This window comes from Lasioglossum baleicum, chromosome 5 (genome assembly GCF_051020765.1).
Source record: "Lasioglossum baleicum chromosome 5, iyLasBale1, whole genome shotgun sequence".
In the NCBI taxonomy this organism is placed as follows: Eukaryota; Metazoa; Arthropoda; class Insecta; order Hymenoptera; family Halictidae; genus Lasioglossum; species Lasioglossum baleicum.
This window is the reverse complement of record NC_134933.1, coordinates 8,586,102-8,607,298: the sequence shown is the minus strand read 5'-3', so window position 1 is coordinate 8,607,298 and position 21,197 is coordinate 8,586,102. Positions and strand designations below refer to the sequence as shown.

Below are 21,197 nucleotides of genomic sequence, written 5' to 3'. Positions count from 1 at the left end.
TTTCCCCTTCCACTATCCTATTCCATCGCTTTAGGATTGAGTGGGGCAAATGGGAGACACGTTGCGCGTGCGCGATGGGGACGCAACGATGACAGATGAGATGACATGACATTTCGCAGGTTTTAGGTTATTGCCGCGTATCGTATCGTACTCGTGTACATATACGTACTTAATGAAATAAATCATATGGTTCGTTCTAAATAGACATTGTAAACATTCTTTATTATATAATAAATAAAATGAATTGTAACATGTGGGAGTTTCAGTCGTGAAGCGAAGTATGAATGCTTTCTGTTATATGTACAATTGAAAAAATTTTGAAATCTGTATGTATGTAGTACTGAGTTACATTCCAGTAAAATCAATAAATCATAATATATTTTAACACTGTTAACCCTCATACGCTCCTCAAAAATAGTTGCATAAAAGAGACTGGGATAATAAATTCACTCATTTTTCTTCTACACGATAAATTGACAAATTACGTTTTATTTGTAACGTTATATTTTAACGAAATACAACTCACAACATAGACATAAAGGGATCAATAATTACATAGTATGTGAAATAAGTAAATGGGTGAATTTTACGCGGCAATAACCTAAAACCTGCGAAATGTCATGCCATTGTTGCGTCCCCATCGCGCACGCGCAACGTGTCTCCCATTTGCCTCACTCAATCCCCGTCGCACACGCGCAACGTGTCACATATTACTCTGGTCATCAGAGAGGGGGTACCTCATATCGGCGTGATTCTCCTCATCTGGCAGCACTGGTCATGGTCATGCGTTCTTACGACGTGAGTTTAGAAGCCGCGTAAATATGGCCGCGGCGATAACGAGCGGTTACCATGGTCGTGTGTAATGAGTGCATGTGATATTTGTGATTTGTGTTCTGTGATGTACGGTGTACAGTGATGAGATCAATGTATCATTGGCAAAGATGAGCGAAAGGAAGTTTACTCGCGGCTTGGGTAAACCAGGCATGGCAGCTCAATTGCGAGAGACTGTCTCCCAGGTAGTACGCGAGAGTACCGTACAGGTAGGACCGCTGACATTCTGATTTCATTACTTATTGGCGCTCGATCTTCGCGATCAATTTTCACTCGCACCTCCTAGAACATTTTCACAATGACAATTCAGACCGATAACGGTTTGTTTTCCTTGACACCATTCGTCGATGCATTCATTAGAATTTTAATTCATTATTCATGATAATTGCTGTCAATCCTGTTGACAAAATTCTCCCTATAGATATATTTCGAATCGAGAAATAATTAAATAAATATTTCACTAATTCACGCTGTTTATATTGACTTTGACAGACCACCGATAGATTTATCAACTAATTGTGGATTTATTCACATGAAATTCGGTTTATTTCGATGATACTGTTATTCAGTTTGAAACATGTCTATTTATGGTAGTGAATATCGTCTTTTTTTTGTACTCTCGGATCATTATTACTATTACTTCCTTGAATCAAGGACAAATTATACTCTTTTTGTACATCGTTGTTTGTCCCATTTACTATCATCAGATAATAGAGATTGATATAAATTGGTGTTTAACTTCTAAAGAATGTACTGGTAGAAGTTCTAATCTGCATGCGTTATGCATTACTTGAATTAACAATTAGTGTGCGAATTAAATTAATATATACTGTTCTCTTTTTTTTTATTTATCTCAATAGAATTACTATTTATTTTCAGAGCAAACCACATTTAGTAGAACCCATAGATTTCGAAAGTTTTGTATTGAAGAATAAAACTTTATTACAAAACGACCCTCAGAGAGAGCTTCTACTCTATCCTCAGGACGACGTCTCTGTGAGTTTTGTTCACTATTTCTTATCTATTTATCAAAATTTGCATCCGTTGTATGAGTAGATAAATTATCATGAATTCATGCACAGGATGTTACCGAGGTCGGACTATACCTACAAGAATATATTGCTATGTTTTGCTGCAACAGTTAAATATAAACATTTTTTCCTTACAGCAAGTAGTATTGCCCAGAAGATACCGTACTCTTACGCCAACAGTACCGCAAGTCTCAGATAATGACGAAGGAGGGGAGAATCTTCTTACAAAGGAATGTTTACGAAGTTATACATCCAACTGGAACCTGATACATTATAAATATTCTGCTTATAGTGGAACTTATCTTGAATTGCCTAAGTATGTCTTTTACCCTTGTCATATCTGTACTCTCCCACTAGTATAAATATTATTATGTATTTCCTATAAACAATGTGTGAAACTTGGTTACATTTTTACCTTTTTCTTCTTTTTTTTTAGAATAGCAAAAACAGACGATTTGAAAGATGAGATATACGAAATCGATACCGAAGTAGACCAAGTTGACGAGGTAAAATATTCTGCTTTAAATGTGAATACAAAGAAAGCTATCTGAAAATTACAATTTTTATTACAGAGTTTTATCTGATTGCATGATATAATCATAAACAAGATTTGCCTATTAGATATTGTTCGTTACAAGTTATATTGTAAATGCTTGAATCGATATATGTATATGTATATATTTATAGTGTTAATTGTTTTTTATTCAATTCATTGTTCGCAGAATTAATTTACAACATAACAACGTTAGTATCTTTAAAAAATTGTTTTCGTGATAAATATACTACTAGTTTCTTTTTATTTGTATATGGTAAAAATTTCGCATTGTAGAGTATTTTGTAAATTTTTCGAGAAAATAATAATTTGTTTAATGTCACCAGGAGTCAACGAAGAGTAATGGAATCACGAAAGAGGGCTATCTGATGAAAGGACCAGAAATCGGAAGCAGCGACCGAATGTTTGCACATATTGGCTCGAAATCATTTAAAAGACGCTTTTGCCACCTTAGACAAGAAGTTGACGGCACATATATTCTCGAGTTTTTTAAAGATGAAAAAAAAGGCGAAGCGAAATTAACGATAGTTATGGATTTTTGTACCGAAGTTGCGAGGAACCCGAAACGTGGAAGATACTGTTTTGAATTAAGAATGAGCGGGACTCATAAATCGTATACTTTAGCGTCAGACAACGAGGCGGACATGCAGGATTGGTTATTAAAGTTGAGCTCAGTATTGCAGCATTATAAACAACAGGAAGAAAAGCGCGCCGCATCGTTGGAAAGAGCGTGCAATACACCTCCCCCCTCGCCTCAACCTATGCAGGTAACAAACGTAAAAATAAAGTATGCATACTAGATTCTTTAACATTTGTAACTTTTCTAGATTCTGTGAGAATTAAACATTTTTTATTGGTATTTCCAGGTTTATGGAACATTGAAAGGCTTAGAGCAGAGCATGAATCCGCAATTGATTAAATATTCCAGGGAAACAGATACAAGTATAGCATTAGTCAGGCGTGAAAATCGTAAACGATTGTTTAGTATTTACCCTCATATTCCGCACAGTAAGCAACAACCAGGATGTTCCAACGAGCAGAACCTGGACCCATTCAAAGAGCAATTCGGACACAGGATTTTTGTGAAATGCGAAAGTCTTAAATTTAGATTACAAGCGCCTATAGATGAAAAGGAGTCATTGTGTCAGGTGGAACCGTATCAAACAACACTGAGCCTTTATGATGCAAGAAATGGTAGAAAACTCGCCGAAAATTTTCATTTCGATATCAATCATGAAGTTGTTCAAGGAATGATAAAAGAGTTGAGTCCTGTAGGTATTATGACGGAATCTACGGATAATATAAAATTACCAGATGATTTAAAAAATATATCTTTAGAGTGGATGAAATATCCAAAACAGGTTTGTCGTTTTAAATGTTAATTGTATATTACGATTGTCATATTATGTAATTGATTAACAATATTTTATTCGCGTTTACAGGCCATATTTAGCATTAGTAACCCTCATCCCGATATATTCTTGGTCGTAAGAATAGATAAAATATTACAAGGAAATATATGTCAAACTTCGGAACCATATTTGAGAGCTACGAAAGATCCACGGTTAGGTTTAAAAGTTCACAAACAAGTCAGAGCTTGTTGCCAAAGGTAAATTTCACTAGAACTTTATCAAAAAATTATTGTAAAATTTCGATCAATGCGAATTACATTTTTCAGACTGGGAAATTATAGAATGCCTTTCGCTTGGGCTGCCAGACCTTTGTTTCGATTATATAGTAACGAACTAGATACGTCATCTGATTTTCCAGCAATATATAGACAAGAAGGAAATAAAATAAAGGATGAGGAATTGCTGAAACTTCTCTCAGAGTACAGAAAGTATATGTCGATGTAGTACAAACCAAGTCGCGTACGAATGTTTATTAATGCGTTTTTTTATTTTAGGCCTGAAAAACTTAGTAAATTGACTGTGATACCAGGATGGTTAAAAATAAAAATTGAGTCAATTACAGAACTACCTGAAAGTATGTTTCGATTTTTAACGAATTATAATGAAACAATGAAAAGTATCTAGGTTCCTTTTCTCTTTCCAGATACGCTGTCTACGTCCTTAGCAGCTTTAAAGCCATTCCCATTGCCACCGACATCGGAACCGACTCTTGAAGTGGCAGAATTCGAGTGTACTTCGGAAAAAGATGTTCATCCTTATACGACATACATTAATCACCTTTACGTTTATCCGCAAACTCTGTGTTTCGATACACAAAAAATATTTACCAGAGCCAGGAACATTGCGTGCATCGTTGAACTACGAGACGAAGATAGTGAAAATGCTACACCTTTGAGAGTATGTGTAAACTTTAGTTTTGTTCGAACAGGTTGCCACAGTATTACTAACATTATTCTCTCGCTTTCGATTATGTAGTGTATATACGGAAGACCCGGTGCTCCGCTTTTATGTCTACGCGCGTGTTGCTCGGTTTTACATCATAACGCAATTCCTTCGTGGTACGAAGAAATTAAAATACGACTGCCAACGAAACTACATTCGAAACATCACTTGCTTTTCTCTTTCTATCACATAAGTTGTGATATGAACAAGAAGAAGGAGAACGGAGTCGAAAATTGTGTTGGTTACGCATGGTCCCCCTTGCTACATAAAGGAAGGTAGGACAACAAAAAATTCATTCATTCTGTCATTTTATAGTCACTTATATTAAAAAATCGTGTATTTTCTACAGACTGAATGTGGATATGGATATGAACGTACAAACTCTACCCGTAGCAACACATTTACCTTCAGGATATCTTTCGATACAGCCTCTTGGGTTAGGAAAAGGGGTAAGAATGAGGTCAAATGATATATGTATGTGTTTCGAGAAATTTCGACAATATTTTGGAAACGGGAATTTTTTATAATTGCAGAACGCAGGACCAGAAATCACGTGGATCGATTCTCAGCGACCAGTATTCACAGTAGCGTTCCAATTAATTTCCACTGTGTTCACGCGCGACGTGCATTTGCATAATTTATTTGCCCACATGGAACGAATCCTGGATACAACGCAGGGAGCAATACCAGCGGATTCGGAGACATGCAAAATATTAAAAGCTGCTCATGCAGTACAGCTAGTTACCGTTATTACATTTCTTCCTACTATACTGAACCAACTGTTCACGTTATTAACGCATACGATGAACGACGAAGTCGGATTATTTATAATAAGAGTTTTAATACACTTTATAAATATGGTACACGAAGCTGGTAGAAAGGAAACTCTCCAAGCTTATATCAAGGTAAACATTCCTGGAAGACGTAACCGATTTTATCGTCTTTAAATAATAATTAGGGATACAAGGAAAATATTAATCTTGCACTGACGTATTTTATAGTTCGTTTTTGTATCGCCAACACAAGGAAACGGCAGTGTTACAGTTCACGAACAGTTGGGAAAGCATCTTCCTACACTGTTACAGCCTAGTAATACTGATTTTCTTGTGGTGAATAAGTTTATGCACCACTCCAGTTTCTTCTTTGAAATAATGATCAAAAGTATGGCGCAACATTTACTCGCAACGGGTAGAATAAAGGTGGGTCGTGTAATAGGATGTTAATAATTAATCGATAGATTATCGGAGTAAATGTATTAACTAAACTGTTTTACAGATGCACAGAAACGAAAGGTTCTCCAGAGAATATCATGAGAAAATCAAGAGCTTGGTAGACGTTATTATGCCATATCTTATGACTAAATACAAAGAAATGCCCGTCGAAACTCACGAGTTGAACAAAAGTCTCGCACAATTTTTAAAAGTAAGTGAACGCAACGTGTTCTCTAGAAGTTTGTCTTTGCAAAGACGGGCGTGTTAATCAATGAAAATGTTCATAGCGATGTCTCACGTTCATGGACCGCGGATTTGTTTTCTGCCTAATCAATTCGTATATAGACAACTTTTCCCCGGGCGATCCACGTACATTACACGACTTCAAATTCACCTTTCTGCAAATAATCTGTTCCCACGAACATTACGTATCCTTCAATTTGCCAATGATGCAATCACGAATCACCTCCAAAGGTAATATTATAATCACCATTATTATTATATTCAGTATCTTCAACTACGTAATATATAACGATTTTATGCTTTATTCAGAAGATACAGAGAGTGATCCAGAATGTGATGGTATGTTAAGTTACGTTCATACACTCCCGTCTTTATTGTGGTTTGTTACTGTAGCCATAGCGAGTGGGAGATGCACACAATTTTTTGATATTCGATCACCATCGATCACTAGATTTATAGAAAATCTTTTCATGGCATTCTTATTTGTTGCTATGCAAGCTTGATTTATTATATCGTTGAGATGCACCGAGTATCGAAGGTTTTATAAGTTAACCCTTTGAACTCGGAGGTATTTTTACTCGAAGATTAGACATTTCTTCCGACCTAGAATATTTCCGTTCCCTATGATTTTTTAAATTTTATAGATATGAAATTGGTATAATACCTCATATAGTACCTAAATGTTTAGTAATTGATTAGATACCGACATATTTAATCATTTTTAGTGGCGCCTCAGAGTCACCGTTCGAGTGCTAAGGGTTAATAGGATATTTCGTAATCACACTACATCTATAGTATGCTCACAGTTTGTTTCACGTTATTTCAAGCATAGTATCGTATGAACTGCACGATTCTATAAACATTTTATAAATATAAAATTAGCAGAACAATATGAATTAATCGATTTCTATGAAAAATTGTTTTCAGTGGCCTTGACAATTTACGACATAAATAAATTATGGAATAATTTTATTTTAATTTCATTTGATATTTAATGTTTTTAGGTGGACTTTGAATGTCTATATATACATTTATGTGTTCATATCATCAGTTTCATTAAAAGTAAAACAGATTCATTAACGTCAAGGTATTCGTTACAGATTTAATTAATGAGTACTGTTTATCCGAAGACTTCTGTAAACATCACTTTTTGGTTGGATTGTTAATGCAAGAGGTGAAAACGTCTTTGAATGAAATTGTACAAATTCGAAAAGTGGCGATGGCTACGTTAAGAGATTTAATGGCGAAACACGAACTCGATGATAGATATCAGAATAAGGTAAATCGGTTATAACTTGATCATTCGTGATAATTAAGTTGCAAGTAGTAGTTTAAAATAATTCTATTCGCGCAGGGTCAATTAAGTAGAATAGCGTCCGTTTATATACCATGGCTGGGGATCGTATTGGAAAATTTGCATCGACTGCAATCTGTACACGATAGCAGTAAAACAGAAGCTAAGCAAAATGGAACCAACAGAATATCAACCAGTAGTTCATTTTTAGCAAACAAAGATACTAGTAGCGTCACAACAGCTACTGGAACTCCAAAGTCAATTCACAGGTAAGATTGAATAATAACTATCTGAACCTTTTGCACTCGCAGCTATTTCAACTCGAAAATTAAACATATTTCTTTTGACCTAGAAAAATTCGATTTTATATGACTTTTAGTTTTTCATGGATACGAAATTGATAGATACTACCTCAAACGTAAATGTTTAGCAATCGATTAGGTACCCACATATTTTTAGCGGTGACTCTCTGAGTCGCCACTCATATAATGGAAATAATTTACACCAAATATTGCACACAGGCTCACAGTCAATTTGGATACACAGTCTCCGATAAGGGCGTCCATGCATTTACGAGATTCTACGTACTTCGCGGCCATAGCAGGCCAGGGTTTAGTCAATGGATATTCGTGTACTAGCATAGAGTCGGATACGTCAACGATATCTGGTGTTTCACAATCAAATATATCCCAAGAAACTACAATTGTGATCCGCGAACCAATTGAAAATGGCACCGGTGAGAAGAAGAGACACTCACGGTCCCTAAGTGTTACACAGTCATCCTCAAGATGCGATAAATTGCAGTCGTCCGAAGTGAAGGATATTCTGCTTTGTTTCTTATTTGTTATAAAATACTTGGGCGACCATCAAGTTATCGCTTGGTGGCAGCAATGCAGTGATCTAGAAATTTTGAACTTTTTCTCGGTGATAGAGTAAGTCGATGTCTACGAATGCAATATCGAAAGATTTCTCCTCACTGCGCGGAAAGTGAATGCATTTGAATCTTCTCTTTTAGGATGAGTCTTTATCATTTCAAGTATATTGGGAAGAGGCAAATTACAACAAACGTGACGAACAATTCTGGAAAACCTCGAACAGTGAAGGCGATGACGTTACCAGCTAGAATGGCGCCTCCTGATTTCTCCAGCGAAGGACCAGCTACCAGCACTTTACAACCCCATAACAACACTCTTCGAGAAAATCTTGTCGAAAATGACACTGGAAAAGTCCATCAAGTTTTATTAGAAGCAAATATGGCAACAGAAGTTGGTCTCATCGCATTAGATTGTTTAGGATTGTTCTGCCTCCATTTTAAGGTATAAGACCACACATTTCCGTTTACACAGTTGTCTAACCCTCGAGGGCAATGAAATTAACGTGCGTTTTTGCAGGATGTACTTTTAGCAACGAACGGTGATAATCCTATTATGCAAAAAGTTTTCAATATATATTTATCATTCTTGCAAGTTGGCCAGTCGGAGACTTTGTTACGCCACGTTTTCGCCAGCTTCAGAGCTTTCCTAAACAATTATTCTATAATTCTTTTCCAAGGTATGCATTCCAATAACATCCGAAAGAGTTGTTAGGCAGGTGTTATTAGTTATAATTAATTTTACAGGGAATGCAGTCCTTTGCGGGCGTTTATGCTACGAGTTATTGCGCTGTTGTAACAGTAAATTAAGTTCTATTAGACAGGAGTCTTGCGCATTGGTTTACCTACTCATGAGAAGTAATTTTGAGTTCACCAGTCGAAAGGGTTTGACTAGAGTTCACTTGCAAGTAAGCGAGATTTATAAAATTTAATATTTTTGTATTTTTTTATTGGCGAATGAAGATAGAAGTGTGTTTAAAATATTTTATGCATTTATTTGTAAAACAGGTGATAATCTCTGTTTCACAAATGCTTGGAAACGTGATTGGATTGAATAATTCAAGATTTCAAGAATCGTTATCCTTGATAAACAGCTATGCTTCGTCTGACAAAGTAATGAAAGGTACAGGTTTCCCAGTAGAAGTGAAAGATCTCAATAAAAGAATCCGGACCGTTCTAATGGCGACCGCGCAAATGAGAGAGCACAATAACGATCCAGAAATGTTAGTTGACCTGCAACACAGTTTAGCCAACTCTTACGCCAGTACGCCGGAATTAAGATATACGTGGTTGGAAACTATGGCTAGAAATCATGCGAGGGATGGAAATTTTTCAGAGGTACGCATTTTTATGTACACTCCATAAATTACTGGACACTTACTTATCTTCAACAAAATGGTAATTAAAGAATACAACCTTCCAGCTTGATTTGATTGTTTTATTTTGATTATAGATGTAGCTATTATACGATCATATTTGAATGGAAAATTAAATATATATTTGAATAAATGTTGGAAACAGAGATTAAGAAATGGTGGTGTTATACTTAAATTTGAAAAATTAGAAAATACGAGAATAATAATTAAAATTTAGAAAATATAGGATATTTTGGTCAGATTTGATTTATTTTTATTTCATAATATAGGTCCTTTAATAACAAAAAGTCGTGTCTGCATCGAAATTTGAATAAGTGTCCGGTGACGGCGGGAGTGTATCCTCGAATAACTGGATTTATTAAAAAAATTTTAATACAACTATTTTATCTTAGGCTGCCTGCTGCCATTTACATATTGCCGCATTAATGGCGGAATACTTGAAATTGAAAAAAGTTCACACGTGGGGTGCAGAAGCGTTCGACAAAATCTCTGAGAACATTTCTAGGGACGAGTGCAGTCTGAAACTCGATGCTGGTGAGATTTGTATGTTTTTTACACGTTTCTATTATGATTTATATCTATAAATATTTTCAATCTGTTTCATCTTTTTAATTTGTATCTTTTACATTGCGTATATGTGATTTGCATGGTGTAATTTTTGTCTTAATTCATATTCTTATTTTAGAAAGTCAAATTATTCACGTACGCTCTTGAACAATTCATTTTTCGATTTTACTATTTTAGGTGTACAAGATATTCACTATAACGAATACTTACTCCTCGAACAATTGGAAGTTTGTGCAGAGATGCTAGAAAAGGCAGAAAGATTCGAGTTGCTTGGGCACCTATACCGTTTAATAGTTCCTATCTACGAAGAGAAACGAAACTACGAGGCTCTAGCGAATTGTTATTCACACTTAGCACAGGCGTGTAATAAAATCGTAGAAGTTACTAAATCCGGAAAGAGACTTCTTGGGAGGTTTTATAGAGTTGCATTTTTCGGTTCGGTAAGAAAAACTGAACGTGCTTCTGTTCTACAAATGCGAGTTTAATCGGTTTCGTAATTTCATTTTTATACCTATGTATTTTATAGGCGTACTTTGAAGATGAGAACGGGCAAGAGTACATTTACAAAGAACCAAAAGTCACGTCTTTGTCAGAAATTTCCGAGCGTCTGAATCGTTTATATTCCGACAAGTTTGGCGCGGAAAATGTTAAAATGATTATGGACTCCGTGCCAATTGATATCACCGAATTGGATCAAAAATTTGCGTACATTCAAGTCACTCACGTGACACCTTATTTCGAGAAGTACGAATTGGAAACCAGGCAAACCGAATTCGAACAGAATCATAACGTGGCATGCTTCATGTTTGAAACTCCATTCACTAAGGAAGGAAAAGCGAGAGGCAATCCAGAGGATCAATGGAAGCGGAGAACGATTCTAACGAGTACGTTCGTTTTACATCAGCAATTTTTAATTTGATTGTAGCTTCCTAAGTGTTCACTTCATATGTAGAATATGTTGATTGACGTTTGCGTTAATATTTCAGCACAATATTCGTTCCCGTACATTAAAAAGCGAATTTTGGTGTCTGAGAAACGGATAATGGAGCTCAGTCCAATAGAAGTGGCACTGGATGAAATGCGGCAACGAGTTCAAGAATTAGAGGATGTAGCCCTTATCGGTCCAACCGATGTGAAAAAATTACAGTTAAGACTACAAGGAAGTATATGCGTTACAGTGAATGCCGGGCCACTTGCGTATGCTTCTGCGTTCCTAGATCCTGCGTTATCCCCGCAATATCCAGATGATAAAGTCGAGGAACTAAAGGATGTTTTTAGGTAACCACTAATTCTCAATGATCAGCTATTTTCTCCGCTTACAGGGATTTTCATTTAATATACAAATGCTTGCAGGGAATTTGTTAAGATATGTTACACGGCTCTCCAAATAAATAGTAAGTTGATTACATCCGATCAGCACGAGTATCAAGAAGTATTACGTGAGAATTACCAGAAACTTTGTCAAAGTTTATCGTCGTTACTTGGAGAACCCATTTGGCCTGACGAGCAAGTTTGTAATTTCAAGCGCAACAGCGCTGCTTTGTTTAGTGCTATCAGTGGTGCTAATAATCATACGAGTACAGCTTAAACTAAGCCATGTCTCGAAACAAGTCACCAGAGCGAATCTATTAGATTTTGTTTTACAAGAAATTTCTTCTCCGAACAGGTGGTACAAAATGGGTTGTGCGTTAACCCATTATTCATTTCTTTAAGCACAAAAATAACTGTGTTATTAATTATGAATTAGGGAATATTGTTACTAGTTCAGTAAATCGCTGCAATTATGAATTAGTAATAGAATCAAACTGTCATTTCTTATTATATCGCTAAATGCTAATACGTGCGTAGTGCGTACGCATAGAAATGAGAACAATTAAAATAGTTGGTTTCATATGGCACTTCGTATACAGTGGACGTATACTGGACTACTATCTTTATAAACGGTACATATTTATCAGATGGCCTAATCATAAACATCTCTCATGTTTTAATCACTGCCATGTTTCGATGGATTTTCCACGTATTCTTTTTAGCGAAAATTTACACAGATTGAAAGGTAAAATACAGAGAAATATAGTGGTTAGGTGTTTTGCCTAGACGAAAGACTTAAATTTCTTCTGAATACAAAATTTATAATTGTCTTACACACAATTTCTATGTATTAAAATATTCTGCAGTGTGTCATCATCCTCCAAGATGGATTATCGTTCAAGATGGATTTTCAATTGTTTTCAACTTGTTGGAAACATATCTTGAAAAATAGTGGTTAATCTTAGAGGATGCACCCGGTGTAGTAAATCTAGTTGAATGTAGTATAGTTTGGTGTAGTGCACCTAAAGGGGCATTGACATGTACGCGTACACACTGACTTAAGAATTGAATGATTTGTATATTAGAATGTGTTACGTGGGTAGAATTTAATTTGTATATATTTGTATAATTTATTCTACATATACGCATTATGTAAAGAAGATGTGGCTAGCGAACATTCTACAATTACTCGAATATTATGATTAACCGAGAGAGAAGAATATTTTATAACGTCACCACATTTTGGGAAGCCAAGTATTTCAAACATTTTACAAACTTTTTTATGTACTTATACATGGTGATACATATTGAAATTTAATATAACATTTATATACACTACGCTATGTCTGCCACATAAAAATTGTGATACTCGTTGCATTCTCTCATTCTGGTTGACGAAGTAACGGAATTTTATAGACGTAGTACTTAATTCGAACAAGTTCTGTCCGCAAATTAATTTCGAGTTTACACTGCGCGCTTATCTTCTTTATATAACTTTGTTGTGATACATTTAAAAACAACATGCAATAACTTCATTGCATTCTGTACAATTGTTTCGTGATTCGTGTATATAAAATAACGAATATTGAAATTTATGAGATATGTAAAATTTAAACATCTAAATGTTGAATATTTTAGGATTTTTATCACTTTTCTTTACAATTATTGCACCTGGGGTCAAATTTAAAATGGAAAAGGAACATTTGATGAGTTTTCATTTCGTGCAGATTTTATGTATTTCTATATGTAAACAAAATGTATAATTGTAATTAATGCACACAAAATATTGTGTTTAAACAATGGAGTACTGTTATTTAACTTTAGGAATATGTATCGCTTCAAATTAGAATTTATCTCGAAAGGTGATTTATTTAATACACACACATATGCATTTGCAAATTATATTATGTGCTTTATAGATATATTTGCAAATTTAGTAGTACAAAGCTGCTTATAAATGTTTTTCCAAGCATAGGATATACTGTATAATATATGCATATATATAAATGACAAAAAACTTTTTGGTAATAACATACATATTATAAATAATTTTGTTATTGCATTATGACAAATGGTATTATGTAATTTAATTGAATAAGGAGTAACTATTGCATTCATTTTGTTGAATTCATTATTATACTTGCCATTTTATTCGTTTTAAAATTGATCAACAATATCAATAATAAATCTGCAAAATTAGTGTACAGTTGTTTATTGTCATAATGCTATAAAAAAAAGGCTGAGTAACAACTACGTATTACAGTATGTACATTAAACATATTATACTTGTATACTAGTAGTATTTAGTTACAGAACTGATAAACTTTAAAATAAAAATAGTATTTGACTAAGAAAAGTGAGGAAAGCTTTTGTGCCATGGCGTATTTCTTTTATACAGACTACACTTTATAGTTGTAGCGTGAATGAATGCATACCATTAGAAATACGTATGAAATTATAAATGATTTCAAAGAAATAATTGTCAGGAACAATTGTATGTCTTCGACGTAGCAATGCGTTTGGCAGTTCTTTACTAAAATCTAAGTTAGGAACATATAGATGACATTTTCGTCAAGTATCGGCAGAGTTGGGCAATATATATACATATAATGCAATTAACGATTCACTACTATGGTTGAAATATTTAATTCTCGATTACAACTGAAGTATAATCGGAATGAATTAAAGCAGATATTTAATTATCATTTATATAATTGATTATATGAATTAATTGTAATTATAAAATTGTTAAAATCGTAATTGATTAATGCTCAACTTTGGCAAGCGGAGAATATATTTTTGTTGTTTCCAAGTGTAATTACGTGAAGTACGCTTTTATAAACTTCTTTAGAAGTAAACGAGATAATAATCGTGCAATTAATTTATGCACAATCTCAACTATTATATGAAAATGAAAATTCTTTTCACACTCGTCAAAAATTTTTCATAGGTTTTCTTATATATTCTTTTATAAAGTTACTTAATTTTAACACCCGGTGTTATATAAAGTACATCCAGTAAAAATAATTTTCTCACGCTGTACATTCTGTATTTTTTCACTGGAGAAAAATGTTTATTATACGTAGATCCTCTTTTATTCATAAGATTCAAAATAAGACGTGTTTTCTAGTGCAGTGCCTATTTAGTTGCAGAGGTTTTAATAAATGAAAGTCAGAATGCTGTCCAGTACTATATTTATAATAAAAGTTACACTTTTCATCTCGATTAGAAAGCTGATGATAAACATATTACATCGTATAAAGTGTACGACGTCGTTTGTTTACATTCAATATAAGCTTTTATAATGAAAGGAAAAACTTATAGTAATGACTATAATGTGTATGTATGCATGTGACAAAGGGAAATCACAATGTGTGTCTAAATTCGAGAGCTGCATGAATATAAATGTTGCTGTTATGTTTGTAAGTGACACGATGCGTCTTTGTTCATATAAATATCATATTAATCTGAAAGCTAATATGATAAATATAAACGACGAGTTGCGAAATAAATTTATGTTCATTAAATGTGCATGAATTTGTTGCATAATAGTTTTTTTAGTCAGAAATTGTATCGGAAATAATGTTAGATTAATTATTAACTTGCAATATCAAATGTACAAGCAATCGTTTTGTTTAATGTAAATCAATTATAACAGAATTGTAAGTTGTAAACACACTCGCAGGATTATTTTACATTTTATTATTATATATACTAATGTAGTCACATAGTTTACAGCTTTAAATACACTGATGTTATAATAACTGATGACATATGGCCATTATAAAAATATGCCATCGTGACTAAAACAATAAAATGACAAATAATTTGAAAACTCTCATGGTACTGATAACAGAGAGGATACCTGATCACAACATACACAGCATAGATAGAATCGGGTATTAATTATATACAGTCGGGGACAATAAGATAATGATTCCTACCAATTGCAATCTAAACAAATTTTTGTTTACTCATTCTCTAGCAAACTATTCGCTCTAACATCTTTAAAAAATTCAAGTCCGTTGGACCAATTTTAAACAAGTTATGCAATTTTTAAAAGTGTCCACTTAATATTGTCCCCGACTGTATACTCTAAACAAATAATCGTGCATAAAAGTTACTTTGACATGCTTTAAGACATGCTTCAAAAGTTACTCTGTATCTCGAGTACTACCAATTTTTACTAAAAAGAATTAGGATAAGGTAGCCAAGGAGGTGCTCGACAGCATCATTGGCGAAAGGAATTCTTATAATCGTTGAACAAGCAGAGATATAATTAATTTATCAGTGTATTGTGTTCAATAAATTAATGCGTGCGAATGTTCATGGTTTAAAATTATTCAAAACCTCGAATTCGAATTGTTATATCTTCGCGCTCCTCTGCAGCACCGACGAGAATCAACACGTTGATACTGCAGATTCTTAGGTCATGGAATCCTATAGGATGACAAGTCTATGTTGTACCTTGTCTGTGTTCCAAATTTCGAAAAATATTGAACGAAATATTTAGAAATATAAATCTATTACAAATTACAGAAATGAGTATTTGCAGTTATATATAAAAAAAGTGTAAATAGAATGCATTTTATATTTTAGCAAATGAAACGTACAAATAATTGATCAATACCGAAAAAATATACATAATAAAGTATAAAATAAAAGATCATAATTTTCTTGAACACATCGTTGGTACAATTCTATTTAGTTCCGTTGAAATCTTTTGTAATGATATACATAAAAAGCATATACATTTGACAAAATTCAATACGCATATGCGTGTATAGCGCATTTTCAAATTTTTTTCGAAGATTCATGTAGTACAATCAGTACAATGTAGTAAATATGTAAATATTTCGAAATATGCGTCTACCGCGTTACAGAGTAGACTTTGAGCTAATAAAATTTTTCCGTATATAGAATACTGTTCAGTTTGTAAAACTCAGCAGCTTTCTATCAGGTGATTCTGACATTCTTATCTACTCTCAGATTAAAATGAAATCATCTGTTACAACATCGTTCGCATCGTATGCTCGAGTTTCGAAGTATACATAGAACCCATGCGCTGGTGCGACTGCTAGTTTTAGACGGCTGCGTTAGGCCTTTTAAATAACTTTTACCGTTTCACTCACGCAATAGAAACATCAATGCATCATTCTTGATAAATAACGACGCTAAAGGTGGGTTGCCGTTCTTCAGTCGAGTTTCGATAGGAAACGAACAGTTTAATTGTGACACAACGTTCGAAATTCCATGAAATTGTTTACGAAACGTCACGTCGAGACGCTGCGTTTACGTTTTGCTCGCTGAAAATATTTTAGCACGGTGGATACATCATATTTTCCGTCCGCTATTCCGAGTAACTTTTCATTTTCCTTTTTTTGTAAACTGTTGAATAAAGGAATTCCACAAAACTGTACCAACCGGAAAGAAACTTTGCACATTCGTAGAAAATTCTGACTCGAATGTTTCCCTTCTGCTGCATCCTTCGATGAAATGTTTCTTCAATGTTTTAATATTATATTAACGTAATTCGTTCGCAGTGTATGTCTAATATATATCTATATATACACATATGTAAATAAATAATAGATTATTACGAGGTTATGAAAGATTATCTCTCACAGTGTACACATGTATAATTTGCATATCGAAACGACACTGTCCAGAGCATGTAGTTAGATATTTCTGTTATTTGGGAAAGGAAAGGCTATATTTTCTGTGTTGCAGATGTCAAGTAAAGAGTATGACAGTGAAATGGATTATTCCGACTCCGACTGCGGAGATCCAGGCTACGAAGACTATTACAATGTTCAACCGTGGGGTGGTGAGGTCGACAATGACATAGATCCCGATCAAAACCGAAGGGATCCGGAATATGCTATATACGATTGTTTGCGAGTCGAAGAAGTGGAAAGACTGTTAAACGAATACGTTGAAATGTTAAGTAATAGTCTTCACGTAACACCGTCGTTAGCCAAAGTTTTATTACACGCGCACAATTGGGCATTACAAGATATCATCGTAAAATATAGTACCAATGCTTCCAGTTTATTAATTAAATCAAAAGTAAAGCCAATTCCTCCGACGGACACGGTGACAGGATCGAAAGGTCAAAGGGGTGGATTGTGTTCGGTTTGTGTTACAGTTTACCCTGCCGAGAAGTTTTCTACATTAACATGTGGACATTCGTTTTGTAAAGACTGTTGGTGTATGCATTTCGAAGTACAAATAACTCAAGGTATCTCTACAGGTAAGATCATTCACTAAATAGACATAATATATTACAGAAACTATAACACCTTTAACTTGGAATTACCATGTGTTTCATTATAGCTTTAACCCTTTGCATTTGGAGTTATTGTAATTGGAAAACCTAATTTTTCTTCCACAGCCTGATAAAACTAATATAATACCTTGTTCAATACTTTCAGTAGTTTATTAGAACATTAAATACGTTCAGTCGTTTATCTAATACAAATTTAATAATGCAACAAATATTCCCATTGATATTCCAACCCCTTGTTCGTAATAGATATCTTTGTTTCTCTTAGGAATAAGCTGCATGGCCCAAGAATGCGATGTTCTAGCCCCAGAAGACTTTGTTTTGTCTTTACTGACAAAACCTAACATGAGAGAAAGGTATCAACAATTTGCTTTTTGCGACTATGTGAAATCTCATCCGCAATTGAGATTCTGTCCTGGACCCAACTGTCAAATAGTTATGCGGTCGAAGGAACAACGGGCGAAAAGAGTTATATGTACAACGTGTAAAACTATATTTTGGTATGCATCGCACTGCGCGACAAGGTGCATAGGGAATTTACTCGATTCTAAATAAATATTGCAACAATTCTAGCTTCCGATGCGGTATGGATTACCATGCACCTACCGACTGCAACACGATTAAGAAATGGTTGACGAAGTGTGCAGATGACTCTGAGACGGCTAACTATATTAGTGCCCACACCAAAGATGTTAGTGCACATCTTCTCCTTATATATGTGGTTATAAGGAAGAACACTCCATGTCGCATACTTTCATTTTCGAGATATTGCCGTTTAAAGTTTTGATTACTAATTCTTTGACATAGGACTTTCGAATTTGTTTTCATGACTTTTTTTCTGGTAAATATCTAAATCCTATACTCTAAAGCTAAATTAGTGTATAAACTCAAATTTTTTAAAATTCCGACAGTGGCGTTTTTCTTTACAACCACAGATATATAGAGACCTTGTTGTACACAGAATCGCGGTTTAGTAAAAGAACGAACATTTACTTTGCAGTGTCCGAAATGTCATATTTGCATAGAGAAGAACGGTGGCTGTAATCACATGCAATGCTACAACTGTAAACATGACTTTTGTTGGATGTGCCTTGGAGATTGGAAAGCGCATGGGACTGAGTACTATGAATGTTCTCGCTACAAAGAGAATCCTAATATTGCCCATGAGAGTGTTCATGCGCAGGCTCGAGAAGCTTTGAAAAAGTATCTTCATTATTACGAGAGGGTAAGTCCGAGCCTGGTGTATGAAACGTGCATAGTTCATAAAAATTAATATAAACTATAAACTCTTTTTGTTTCGATCCGACTCAATTAGTGGGAGAACCACAGTAAATCGTTGAAGTTGGAAGAACAGACTTTGGAGGGAATAAAAATGCGAATAAATAAAAAGGTGATGAATGCGAGCGGAACTTGGATCGACTGGCAGCATTTGTTCGAAGCTGCGTCACTTTTGGCACGTTGCCGTTACACTTTGCAGTATACTTATCCCTATGCTTACTATATGGAACCGGGGCCGCGTAAAGAATTGGTAAAACTTTCATCCAACATTATCAAAATTAACGTATCGTACGGGGAGTGCTGACGAAGCGCTTTTATTTCAAGTTCGAGTATCAGCAAGCCCAGTTAGAAGCTGAAATAGAAAATCTGTCTTGGAAGATAGAGCACGCGGAAACGACAGATCGCGGGGATCTAGAGAATCAAATGGACATTGCCGAGAAACGTCGTGTGACGTTGTTAAAGGACTTCCTCGAGGTGTAAGCATTCATCGGACATGTAATGTGTTCTGTAATCATTAACGCGTTTTCTACATTCGGGCCAAACTTGTAAAGTAATTGAAGTTTAATTTTTGAAACGATTAATCGTATATTCCAAGAAATAATATTTTCTATGTAGCATGTACTAGATAACTATCCGTCACTAAGAGGACAAGACACAGAACATAGGACAAAGTTTTAATGATTAGAAGGACGATTACAGATGTTCAGCAAACGATAACCGAAGAAACTATCTCTCTTAACACGTGAAGAACTCCAGCCGAAAGATGATAGTGTTTCCTATTTGTCTTTTTTTTTTAATTATAGCGTTTGAGGACTGATTTTGTCCGTCTGTATCACGAGTGACATTTTCCATGGGAGAAATTGGAATTCCGATAAAACGAATCTCGATTCGATTCTTATTAGCTAAGTTATTTATGTAATGATACATAACGAATGATTCTACTGGTGCGTAAACAGAAATTAGCACCACGGAGGAGGGGAATAGGAAAGTATTAATTGTACCGACTGACTGTTAAAATTTGTTGTAGAGTGTATATTAATTTCCTAGTCTCTAAGTGTATTTCCATAACGATGCAGCGCTTTCTTCGAAGTTCAATGTTTAGGGACTACTTTTTGTCGATGCTTACAGATAAAGTCCGCCATCAACTGCAGTAACAATTGCGAATCTTAAGGGGTACTTTTAACATGGTGCACCATCGAATGAACTTAAACTTAAACAAACGTTGGTCATGTTGGAAATTTTTAACATTTCTTTTCGAGTAATGCTGCTTTTTAAGATACGTTTTAGTACTGACAAAACTTACGAGAAAAGAATAAACAAGAAAAGCAGGTAGCCTAACAAATATAATTAGGTGCCAACGAATGGTATCTTTCGCCGTGTAAATATTGTGGTAATGTAAAAGGATGTGACGTTTTCTATAATTAGCGTATAAGATGTATGCAACGATCAAAGACATCTGCGACGAACGTAGCCGTAACCGAGCATTAATTCTTTGTAAGCTATTTAAACACGATACGTTAGAATAGCGTGATATTCTACGAGAGAATGATGATCGTTAATGATTCGTCGATGAATATTATTACAGCAACGGCCATCGCGCCAAACTAAATGTAACAACCACTGTGTCGCTAAGAGAGAAATAAACTTTATCGTAAATTAACTGAAACCAGTCTCGAGATACAATTATTTATTTCAGCGCATTTTCAGGAAGTTCCCTGATTTTAAAAAAATATATTCACGTTAACCAGTCCGATCGGTAAAGTGAAGATTATAAAGAAAAAATTGGTATGATAAGACACTTTTTGAGTGCATCGTATGTGTACACTGCCGTCCATAAGTCATTGTTTGGACCTATATATTATGAAGTAAAAATGGTACTTATACTAATTTTGTCAAATGTAGAGAACATGACGAAAATATTCTATATTATGTAAATTTTAATAACTATTCTTGTATTTTCTAATTTTCCAAATTTAAATGGGCAATTGTTT

The 21,197-nt window shown here is 34.5% G+C and overlaps 2 protein-coding genes across 13 annotated transcripts; both read left to right on the top strand.

Annotated features, from left to right (window-relative positions):
- Positions 1-36: 36 nt before the first annotated feature.
- LOC143209143 (dedicator of cytokinesis protein 9-like) lies at positions 37-15,477 on the top strand. Of its 9 annotated transcripts, none has more exons than XM_076424448.1 (29): positions 37-798; positions 1,711-1,827; positions 2,000-2,178; positions 2,299-2,368; positions 2,742-3,182; positions 3,282-3,776; positions 3,858-4,024; positions 4,094-4,246; positions 4,322-4,401; positions 4,471-4,724; positions 4,803-5,044; positions 5,119-5,218; positions 5,303-5,674; positions 5,771-5,968; positions 6,045-6,191; positions 6,268-6,454; positions 6,533-6,562; positions 7,324-7,502; positions 7,578-7,786; positions 8,039-8,449; positions 8,533-8,833; positions 8,909-9,068; positions 9,136-9,296; positions 9,397-9,726; positions 10,157-10,307; positions 10,509-10,771; positions 10,858-11,215; positions 11,318-11,609; positions 11,685-15,477. In XM_076424448.1, exons 1-29 carry the CDS (start codon positions 616-618, stop codon positions 11,917-11,919), a joined length of 6,465 nt encoding a protein of 2,154 aa, XP_076280563.1. In that variant the 5' UTR covers positions 37-615; the 3' UTR covers positions 11,920-15,477. The 9 variants fall into 9 exon arrangements, with proteins under 9 accessions (XP_076280563.1, XP_076280561.1, XP_076280564.1 ...); XM_076424446.1 differs by having other exon boundaries at positions 4,094-4,255; XM_076424447.1 differs by having other exon boundaries at positions 38-798; positions 4,094-4,255; positions 10,157-10,298.
- A 1,099-nt stretch (positions 15,478-16,576) lies between these two features.
- Ari-2 (E3 ubiquitin-protein ligase ari-2) lies at positions 16,577-20,872 on the top strand. Of its 4 annotated transcripts, none has more exons than XM_076424466.1 (8): positions 16,577-16,822; positions 17,373-17,895; positions 18,197-18,428; positions 18,502-18,619; positions 18,929-19,153; positions 19,244-19,456; positions 19,531-19,682; positions 20,010-20,872. In XM_076424466.1, exons 2-8 carry the CDS (start codon positions 17,373-17,375, stop codon positions 20,014-20,016), a joined length of 1,470 nt encoding a protein of 489 aa, XP_076280581.1. In that variant the 5' UTR covers positions 16,577-16,822; the 3' UTR covers positions 20,017-20,872. The 4 variants fall into 4 exon arrangements, with proteins under 4 accessions (XP_076280581.1, XP_076280578.1, XP_076280580.1 ...); XM_076424463.1 differs by having other exon boundaries at positions 16,579-16,822; positions 19,822-20,872; XM_076424465.1 differs by lacking the exon at positions 16,577-16,822 and adding an exon at positions 16,852-17,001 and having other exon boundaries at positions 19,822-20,872.
- Positions 20,873-21,197: the final 325 nt, after the last annotated feature.